At 28.0% G+C, this 10,954-nt stretch overlaps 1 protein-coding gene across 3 annotated transcripts in view; it reads left to right on the forward strand.

The window, feature by feature from the left end:
- The window catches only part of step (cytohesin steppke), a 53,411-nt gene extending 42,861 nt beyond the window's left edge, over positions 1 to 10,550 (forward strand). For 2 of the 3 annotated variants that reach the window (XM_011495604.1, XM_011495602.1), the window contains 5 exons: positions 4,142 to 4,747; positions 7,068 to 7,179; positions 8,773 to 9,003; positions 9,474 to 9,543; positions 10,224 to 10,550. In XM_011495604.1, the coding sequence (XP_011493906.1) occupies positions 4,142 to 4,747; positions 7,068 to 7,179; positions 8,773 to 9,003; positions 9,474 to 9,543; positions 10,224 to 10,311 (1,107 nt within the window). In that variant the 3' untranslated portion in view covers positions 10,312 to 10,550. The remainder of the gene's footprint in view (positions 1 to 4,141; positions 4,748 to 7,067; positions 7,180 to 8,772; positions 9,004 to 9,473; positions 9,544 to 10,223) is intronic. The other variant, XM_011495603.1, reaches the window with a different exon arrangement.
- The last annotated feature ends 404 nt before the right edge of the window (positions 10,551 to 10,954 follow it).

The raw sequence follows: 10,954 nt of genomic DNA on the forward strand, positions 1-10,954 counted from the left end.
TTGATATATCAATTTATACCTATCAACTCTGTGTAAATTATTGTCAGTAACTTTCTGTTGGCAGAAAGTTTATTAATGTTAACTTATAAAAAATATTTCGTTCATATGCAATATTAAATATTAACATATAGTGTATATACTTTTATTTAATTCTATAAATATTAACAATTTATAAAAATTGTAATATTTAACGAGTTGTAAATTTATTGATTTACTTTTAACTAAAATCTTATAATTCATGAATATAATGTTTTATGAACCTGAATTTTGGATTTACATTTTTTCTGAGATCTTTTGCAGAGAAATCTGAGAAAATTTTGCAGCGAATGTAAGTTATAAATGGTTCTATTTCGATCATTTCAACGAATGTCACTACTACAGAAGACACTATTGAAGCTATAAATGATTATTACTTACATTATAAAGAAAACTTAAATTATCTTTTATTATATTTCTTATATAAAAATATAAAAATAAAAGACTCAATTTTAATTTTATACGTAGCTAGTCAAAATTTTAAAGATACTGTTATATAAGTATATTAATTATTAAATACGTATGTAATTGAAACCTAGAAATCATTTTTATGATTAAAAATATCGAGTTAATGAAAAATAATAAAAAATAAAAAATAGTTTTATATATATTTACCCTTTTTCCGTATTAAATATTTCCAATAATATTTGCATATTACTCATGGTACGATAATCATATTATAAGATAATTAAAAATCAAATTTGTAATAATTGCAAATGCAATTTTTAATAGAATATTCAGTTTTAATGTACAATGTCGTATTTTTATTTGTATATTTGTATATTTTATATGACCACCAAAGAGTTTCAAACGATATTTTTCTACTTAGTTAAAAAATTAAGATTTAATGTTAAATGACGTATAAAAGTACAATTGATTAAATTTATATACGTGATATGTGTTGCTTTATGGATAAGCCTATCGTCATTATATGATGGATGAATATTTATAGTTTCTTTTTTTCAAATGAGCTTTCAGGAAAAATAGTCATTCTTGGCCCGTTTTCAATAATAAATCTTAAAATTTATATCAAAACTTTAACGATAACGACTAAGGAGCTTATAAGCTTACACTAGATATGCACTTTCTGGTAGTAACTTTCATCGCTGAGTTATTTGCACGTACATAAATGCACAATGTATGCGATATATTGGTTAAACAAGAGAGAGTGGTACAAAGAAGAAATATGAGTAGTTAGTCTGGCGTCAGTTAGATAAATTTTTAATTTGAAGGTTATCCACTCGCCGCGTGTCCCAACCGTGTGGATTCTATCATCGAGCTCGAAAAAGTTGTCGATTGTAGGTCCGCGTTGCCAAAGCTAAAACCATAATTCGCTGGTACCGAACATCCGTTTCGAAATAAACTGCGCGTTTCCTTGCGACGCTCGGCTTAATAAACGCGCGACGTGATGATGCTGCGAGCCTCGCACTCTTCCCACAGACCAAAGAGGAAAGCCCGTATCCACGTGTCTCCTATGAGAGATGTTCCGAGAGTACGTGACGTCATAACTGCCGAATTTATACAGCCAGTAGAGTTCCATTTCTTCGCTTTTAATTCTTTCAAATGTATTAATGTAATATTGTAGTTTGATGTCGGTTGAGAACATCAACCTTCCGAGACTTTTATAATGATCAAGCGAATAAAAAAAGTAAAAAATATAAGCCTTGCCATGTATAAAGGTCTTTTTATTTTATTAATAACTGTGTCTAGCATATGATATACACATATGTACATGTTTCATTTTAATTGATCATATCTTAATTCGTTATAAGACCGTAGCTACCTATTTTTGCTGTAAGACACTATTTTTTTTCTCACACTAATGTATTTCTGTAATTAAAACGAATAAAATGTAACTACTAAAATTTCTTATGTAGAGCATAAGGCAAATATGAAATAATCGAATATTATATATAGATAATATATTTATACATTTATTAGGTATTGGTATATGGTCTTCTTTGTCAGAAATTCATCTTACGTATTATTGTTTTAACTATTAAATTAGAGTTATGGCTACTTTATTTAAAAAATTGCTTGTTCTAATTACATCTACTCGATCTTATCTTTGATAGTACAATTACGCAAATATTAAAGCAATTTAAGTAATTGCTATTTTAGTAGATTACATATATAAATGAAAAGAAAATGTAATAATAATTATATTTTAATAAAAAATGAAAAATCTATTGATATGAGATGATTTTAAACTCTAGGATTTTTAAATCTCAAATAATTTCGAAGAAAAATTTTTAAAATTAAATTTTTGTTTTGTATCGAAACACACGTTTTATATAAGTACCGTTGTATATAAGTAAATCTTTTGAAAACAGGATTTCCCCTAATAAATATAGTTTATTGCCATTTGACATCATATCAATTTATTCATTTACAATTATTTTACAAATTAAACGCTTAAAATATAATATAATATATTTACTTAACTTTTATTTGTCATTAATTATCAATGCGCAATATCACTATGAAATCATTGATATAAAAAGGTTATCTAAAAATATGCTACAAAAGGAATGATTTTCTTATTATTTTTTAATAAATAGGCTTTTAAAATTTCACCTAAAAATAGGATATCCTATTTAAATATAGTGAGTTCCGATTTAGCAAGTATGAAACAGTTATCGACAGAATAACAAAAGCTTTACTGAATTATAAGTCATTCCTGTACATACATAATCTGCTATGAACGGCCTGTACTTAAATACGGCCGAATTAATCTGAATTTTAATAGGGTTTCCGACGTGCCTTAATTAAAGCTGAAGAACCACTGAACGTTTGAACTTTAAGGTCGTACCAATTGTTTCGTCATCCATGCTGATCACCACTCTTGTTCAATAAGAACTATCGAATCCCTCTTGACTTACAAACTAAGCGCATTTTTATATTTTGTGACAATGACTTCTTTATTTTAATATATGCATTGGTGATAATTTACATATATATAAAAAAAACTTATCTATTTGATTAAAAATTTGAAAAATATTTTCCTTTATTGTAGGTGAATTTGAAGAATTTTATTTGAATTTTGACAAGGTGTAAGTAATATCATAATTACTTTCAGTATATGTTACTTTAAAAAGAAATAACATATGATTAATTATTACGATTTTATAGGATAATGGAATTATATTAACGAACATTTTTAAGAATACTAGAGTTTGAATCTTAATAATAAGAGTTTGAAAATTAGTTAGTTCTATGAAAGTAATTTTAATTTTACGAGAAAAACAAAAAGTTTATCCAACTCATTAGTGAAAATTTCAATGTTAAATATTAATATTTTCTAGTATTTTGAGATTGAGTTACACTTGAATAATGAATAATATTTATTGTCACTATATATAACAGTCACGCTATAAGCTTCCTCAAACTTACTAATTAAAGTTAATATTACGTAAATACATAATACTAATTAAAATTAACATCTTATAAATCAATATTATATTATTTATCAAACTATGTAGAAGAAAAAAGAATATTGTCCCACGATTAAAAAATTTTCATTGAAACTTATTATTTGTAAAGCTGAAATAAAAGAAATTATACATATGTGTATAGAAATTATTTTTATCAACTACCTACATCTATTCCCGTTATATTATATTTAATATTGCTAAAATACTGTAAATATATAAAAATACATATCTTTTACTTTAATCGTTAATTTGAAATTTTTCGCATATAATTTATAAAATTTCACTAGCTCACAATATTTATAAAGTATAATAAAAACACGTTTCAGTGATTGACTTAGGATATAAATTTCATATTAACTCTGTAAATAAAAAATTGAATAAATTTATCGATAACATAAACCGTAGTATATATGGCATGACAATTATAACAATAGAAATTGATAATATAATGAAATATATATTCTGGTGTTTAACATCCATTAATAAAAAAAACATAAAGGTAAAGGTGAAAAGAGAAAAGCGTGACAAATATTAAAAGCTAGATACACATAAAATTAATAATTCAAAATAAAGCGAGCATAACCTAAATACATCGAATAAATTGAAGGAACGTAAATAAACATAATGGATGATGCAAATACAAATGTAATCCTATTGTTTTGTGCACGTAGCAACTTAAGGATGAGCTGGGCGAGGTGGTGGCTGAAATGGAGGCTATGGAGGGCGGCGGTCTCGCTGCCGATGACTCCAAGCCATCCAACAAAGCCAAGCAGACGTCAATCGGCCGTAAGAAATTCAATATGGACCCAAAGAAGGGGATCGAGTACCTTATTGAACATGGCCTCCTAACTGCGAGTCCGGATGACGTAGCCCAATTCCTTTACAAGGGCGAGGGTCTCAACAAAACTGCGATAGGCGACTACCTCGGCGAACGCCACGACTTCAACGAACGCGTCCTTCGCGCTTTCGTCGAGCTCCACGACTTCACGGATCTGATCCTCGTGCAGGCGCTCCGACAGTTCCTTTGGTCGTTCCGACTGCCCGGCGAGGCTCAAAAGATCGATCGCATGATGGAGTGCTTCGCCCAGAGGTACTGCCAGCTTAACACCAATATATTTACCAACACCGATACCTGCTACGTCCTCAGCTTCGCCATCATCATGCTCAATACTTCTCTTCATAACCCAAGCGTCAAGGACAAGCCCAGTGTCGATCAGTTTATCAATATGAATCGTGGCATCAACAATGGTGGCGATCTTCCAAGGGAACTGCTCGTGGTGAGTCCTCAAATTCGTACTCCCTTGCTCTCTCTCTCTCTCTCTCTCTCTCTCTCTCTCTCTCTCACTGCACCTTAGCTTCAGTTACACTATCCGTCTTTTATTTCACAATCTCGACACAAATACAAAGCTCTAGATAACTGCAAGAAAAGCACGTGAATGTATAGTGATCTCAAATGCAATTTAAACGATCGCTGCGTCTCGTTTGGCTGTAAGCGCTAATTCTTATCATGAATAATTAAGAAGTCTTTAAACTTTGTGAGAATTACATACGCGGCAGAACTATAGGGCGTGAAAATATAAGAACAGACGTACGTGCAAAAACAGTGAAGATAATAAACGCATAAAAAAAAAAAATGTCACAAGTCGTCTTAGGCATACACGAGCGGGCGACGTCAAATTAGGCGCTCACGAATGTCCCGAGATTTATCGTATTTTTCTCACATTGACGTTATGTAGAATCTCTTCATGCATATACTAGCAGGTCTTGATTTTATATACATATATATGCGATATGTTGATTATAATATATTGATTATCTATAGCATGTATCTACTACATTAAGATGCAATGAATTTCGACTTTTCTTGCAATCCACTTTTGCTTACCTCGATTAGCCAATTGAATGAACAACTACATCTAGTTGTTTTTAAGCATATGACCGAAAATCAATAAATAAATTTGATAACGCCTATACAATTACGTTTAGGTTTTCAATGTGACTTTAATCATTATCCTTTATGGATAATAAAATTGCTTAATTCTCAACGGCTATCGATTTAAACGGACAATTGTCTGTTAATATAAATTGAATATATATTTAGCCAAAAATTCAATTAAAATTTTATGAGATTTTAAAAGATTATAAATAAAGATCGTTTATTATAGTTATAATTTTTATATTAATTTAAATAATTAATTAATTAAAAAAAAAAACTTTTTATATCATCCCGACTGATTTCTAATATGTTAATTCAAGAGTCTTTGTTTTAAAATAAGAAAAATAAAATTAAATATAAAATTATAAATATATTGGCTAATAACCAAAAAAAAAAAAAAAAAAAAAGGGAAGTTTTTGAAACGAATAAAAAAAATTAATAATTGTACCATTGTAAGGTTCGGCATAGGCATAAGATTTTATAATACGGATAATTAATAACAAAATTTTAATACATTATTGTACAATGATATCATTTTTAATGAATGATACTCAGAAAGTTAAATATACATATTTTGTTAATATATTTTCTTATACATCACCAAATAATGTATCCATTAATTTTTTTCTGTATCTCATCATTTATGTCTGTTAAATTGTAATAGCATTTTCAAATTTTATGGAATAATTTAATTACCTTAATAACATTAAAATCATCTTTATTAATTAGAAAACATAAATTGCATAAAAATGGAAAAAATATGATTATTAACTTTAAAATTAGAAGTTTACAATCAATGTCATTTTAATGTATAAATAAATACGTAAATACTTATAGACGATAGAGAGTTTATTTTACAAACGATATAAGAATATAAATGTAGATCAAATTATGTTTTGAAATTTTTTTTTTTAATGGGCTCTTTTTAATGAAGCCTTGACATCTATTAAAATGAAAAGCATAATCAAGAAGACCAAAACTATTTATATGGATTAGGTTCAACACAATATTTTTGAATAAGTCCAAATAGTTTTAAATTTTAAAACATTTATAATACAAATATAATATAAAGAATAAAGTAATTTTAGAACTAATTTCTCGGTAGTAATGGTGTCATTGCCATTGCCATTTTTATTAATGTCATGCATTGTAATTTAATGTTTAATTATATTGAACGGATTTCCGTTATTACAAACGAGATAATAATATATTTCATCCTAATATGCAAAGAATTTTTTAAAATTGATTTTATATTGTTTTAATTGATTCAGTGGCAAATATCGTCATATTTACAAAATATATATCGAAACATGATGTTATGATCTTTTTAAAAATATTATAATCTATACTGTAGTATGAAAACCTACGCAAGAAAATATTACATTCAGGTAAATAATAAAAATAGGATGTTTTGATGTACATAATATATGGTAATTTAATGAGTTTTTTATTGTCGTACTTGAACAGTGATGGAAATAAGCATATTATATTTTGTTTACAGAATTTTAAATTCGTTATTTTTACATGCCTACAAAATATTTTTTTATTTTACTATCGCCTGTTTAATTTAATCTCATGGTTTTAACCTGTATTGTCTTATATGAAAGTATTTAAAATATCATATTTATCACACTACATGTTATATGTTTTATTCGTTTCAGAGTCTTTACGAGAGCATTAAGACGGAACCCTTTAAAATACCGGAAGACGACGGCAATGATCTAATGCACACCTTCTTCAATCCTGATAAAGAAGGATGGCTCTGGAAGCAAGGTAATAAAATATTTTGTAAAAAAATCTCATCAAATTTTTCTCTTTTACTACGTTTTAATAACTTTTCTTAATAATTATACAACAATCGTGCATTTTCTATTGGCGAATGAATTTTGAAACATAGTGTGTATATTTTTCGAAATATGTAATATATGTAATTATAAAAAAAAACATTGATATTAATTTATGGTAGTCGATGCAATATCAATTGTTGAATTGGTTTTATTAGATTTTTTCCAAATATTCTCTGTATTTTGTCATTAAGATTAATATTTTAAAAACAAATTTCTACATCCGGATAAATGAAAGTAAGAAAATTCTATAATTAATATTTATGAAAGAAATCCAGATTTTAAAGCTTAAAGTGGTTATGCTTGTTTATAAATGTTACCAAATTTGTTATATACTATATCGAACATCGAAAATTATTTGATTATTTTTTAAGAAACCTTGCAGTTCCACTAAATAAAATTTTAATTATAGTCAATTTGCATTAATCATCATTTTACATTAATATTTTATATAGTTTCAAAGTCATTTTTAATACTTTATTTCTTTCATTATTAAAACATATAATTTTCAAACATTATCTTCAATATAAAGCCTACATCTTGTAATCTTGTCATGATGGAAATCAAAGTATTTCAAAGTTTGTCATTAGTAATCTTCGTAACTAACATTAGTTTTTAGAATCATACTTAGTTTTAACCTCTAACATACATTAAATTTCAATTATTTATACAGATACACTGCAATTATTTCTATTAAAATATTGTTAATATTTCAATGGAAAAAATAATAAAATCCTTATAATAATACTTCTAAATGATTATTGAATTTTTAACTTAAGTAAAGTATGAACATTTTTAATGTAATGTAAGTATTCCAAAAAAATGTTCGTTATAAGCAATAATTTTAATCTAATTGCTTTTTTTACCGAAAAATACTTTTAAAAATTTGTCTTTGACTTGAAAAAAATTGGTTCATAGAACAATATGAAAAATAAATGTTAAATAAATGTGAAAGGTAAAGAAATTATATTATTATATTTGTGAATGATCGATTATTCGATGGTATCTACTGTGGATATAGAAGCTAATACTTCATAAAAAGAAAAAAAAATACAAGTTTGTCCCCAAGAATTTTCATACACCAGCAGTATGAGCGAAATTTAGGTTAACTTAAAACTATTTTCTCAACTTATTTATGCACCATATTCCGGCATGTTTAAATAACTGCATATTGTCTTGCACCTCTTTGTATCCGAAAGTAGCATATCCATCACTCTCACACATGCCGTTTCTTTTTCTCACTCACTCTCTCTCTCTCTCTCTTTCTCTCTCTCTCTTCCTCTCTCTCTCTCTATCAATTTTAATTTTCTCATTCTAATTCTCTCTGGTAGCGAATGTGTATTAAAACCATGTTTCTATTCTTATTCTATGCCGCTTTGTACCAACTGCTGATCTGACGGAGACAGCAGGTAACTAATATATAAGAGGCCCATATAGTGAAGCCACTTCTTAACATACATAAGAGGTTCTTCGATCGCTAAAGTTCATTCGCTTTTTGTTTCTTCACATAATAAACGAACTACAGGTGGACGCTACAAAAGTTGGAAGCGGCGTTGGTTCATTCTAAATGATAATTGCCTCTATTACTTTGAATATACTACTGATAAGGAGCCACGCGGCATCATTCCACTAGAGAATATCCAAGTCAGGGAGGTCCAAGATAGAAATAAACCCCACTGCTTTGAGCTTTATGCTGCCGGTTCTGAGTTCATCAAAGCCTGCAAAACAGATAGCGAAGGAAAAGTCGTCGAAGGTAATTTGCCAATACTTACAATATGCCATTTTAGATTATTTTAGTCGCATAGGCTTTCAATTAATTTTTTCACCACCTAAAATGTTCATTTCATGATGGCTTATATTTCATTCATTGATTCTGCTCATTAAATAGCCTATGAGTTACTGTATTTTGCAGCTTACTGTATTTAGATTTTAAATCAAATTTTCCAACATTTTCTAGACGCTCATGATTTATCTTAAGCAAATATTTCTGTTACATAATTCTTACAAATTGTAATTGTACTTAACGTCAGTACTACTAAAATAATACAAGAAATTTAAACTGATTATTTATTTAATTTGCGTATATTTTTTTATCAAAGGTAAAATATAAATCCATATATTTTTTACGGAATCAATCTTTCTATTTTTTTTGCAATCGTCACACTTTCCGATATAATTCATTAAATATTGTACATAAATTTTGTTATATTACATTTCTTTTAGGTAAACATACAGTCTACAGAATGTCTGCAGCAACAAATGAAGAAAAAGATGAATGGATAAAATGCGTGCGGTAAGTACTTTATTAAGATTATGCATATTTTCAAATTAATTTAACGTTGTACCAATAATTGTTAAAATTCACTATTACAAATTTAAAAATAATTATAAATTATTAAAGTACATAATTTGAAATGTAAAGTAAAACGTGCTATAATTTATTTATAATTTTTATTATTTTTTAAAAAAATGTTTATAAAAAAATTAATTTGATTAGACTTACTTATGAAATTAGTTAAGCAATCAAGTGGGTAAACTTTTCTTGAATATTATATTTTACATATTTTTCAATTATAAATGTTGTCTTTAACTATTTAAAAAACAACTGCATTGGGCATGAATTATTGGCTTTGTAACCAATGTCACATTAACAATGAAATTAAAAAAAAAACAATTCTCAAGTTATGTTATTAATATAGAAATATACTCAAACAGAATACAAAATTTTAGTCATTGGAATTAATAAGTATCTGTAATTTTTTTTCTTTTCCTCTCGAAGTCTTGCAGTTAAATACCAGTAATAATTTGTACGACTCTAGATTTTCTTTTGAAATTTACTTTTACGAAAATGGTATCGTATGATTTCATTACTACTTTGTCCATACATAATTCTAACACTTTTAAGGAAAAATGACTCGAGTATCACAGGTATTTTAAAAACAATACAATAAAAATGGTGTTTATTATTCACAGGCAAAGCATATCACATAATCCGTTCTACGATATGCTGGCTGCTCGGAAGAAAAAGGCCCAAAAAACAAATGTTCATTCGAAAGGTTAAAAGGATACAAGCATCAAAAATTCAAGAAGGACTGAGGAGCCAAATTCGCATCATTGAGAGCGGCAGCGGCAACGTAACACATAAGACTGTCTTTAAGCTCCACCGCGGGCTCTTCGAACTAATTCTTTTCCATCGAAAACTGTTTTACCGGGTTACTTGTCAAGATCCGAGATAAAGTTCAACACCAAAAACACGCTGGCCTCAATTAATCCAGAAGCTGGCGCAAGCCTTGATGGGCACGCGCATACCACCAACTTACAGCGATGAAAAAAAGATGCAAAGTTACGTAAACTCATTTTTCTTTGTATCTATGTGCTATCCGAGAAATCATGATGGATACGATGGTGCCCTGCAACATGACATTTCCTTTATTTATGTCTTGCGAAGAAAGAGAATATTTATAGGATATTAATGACCGCGGAATCTTCCCTGCTCTCGAAATAAATCACCGATTTATCTTTCGTAGTTCGAGAATATTCTTTCATTGTACAGTATAAATCAACCTTAGAATCGAATCTTTCACTTATTCCAATAAATGCTATGCTAAATTGTATGCACTGCGATTGCATGAAATCACTACTTCGTATTTTCTTTGTGCCAACTTATCTACGAATTTTAAATTTGTAGATAAAATTGTAATGCA

Source organism: Ceratosolen solmsi, unplaced genomic scaffold (genome assembly GCF_000503995.2).
Source record: "Ceratosolen solmsi marchali unplaced genomic scaffold, CerSol_1.0 scaffold11, whole genome shotgun sequence".
NCBI lineage: Eukaryota > Metazoa > Arthropoda > Insecta > Hymenoptera > Agaonidae > Ceratosolen > Ceratosolen solmsi.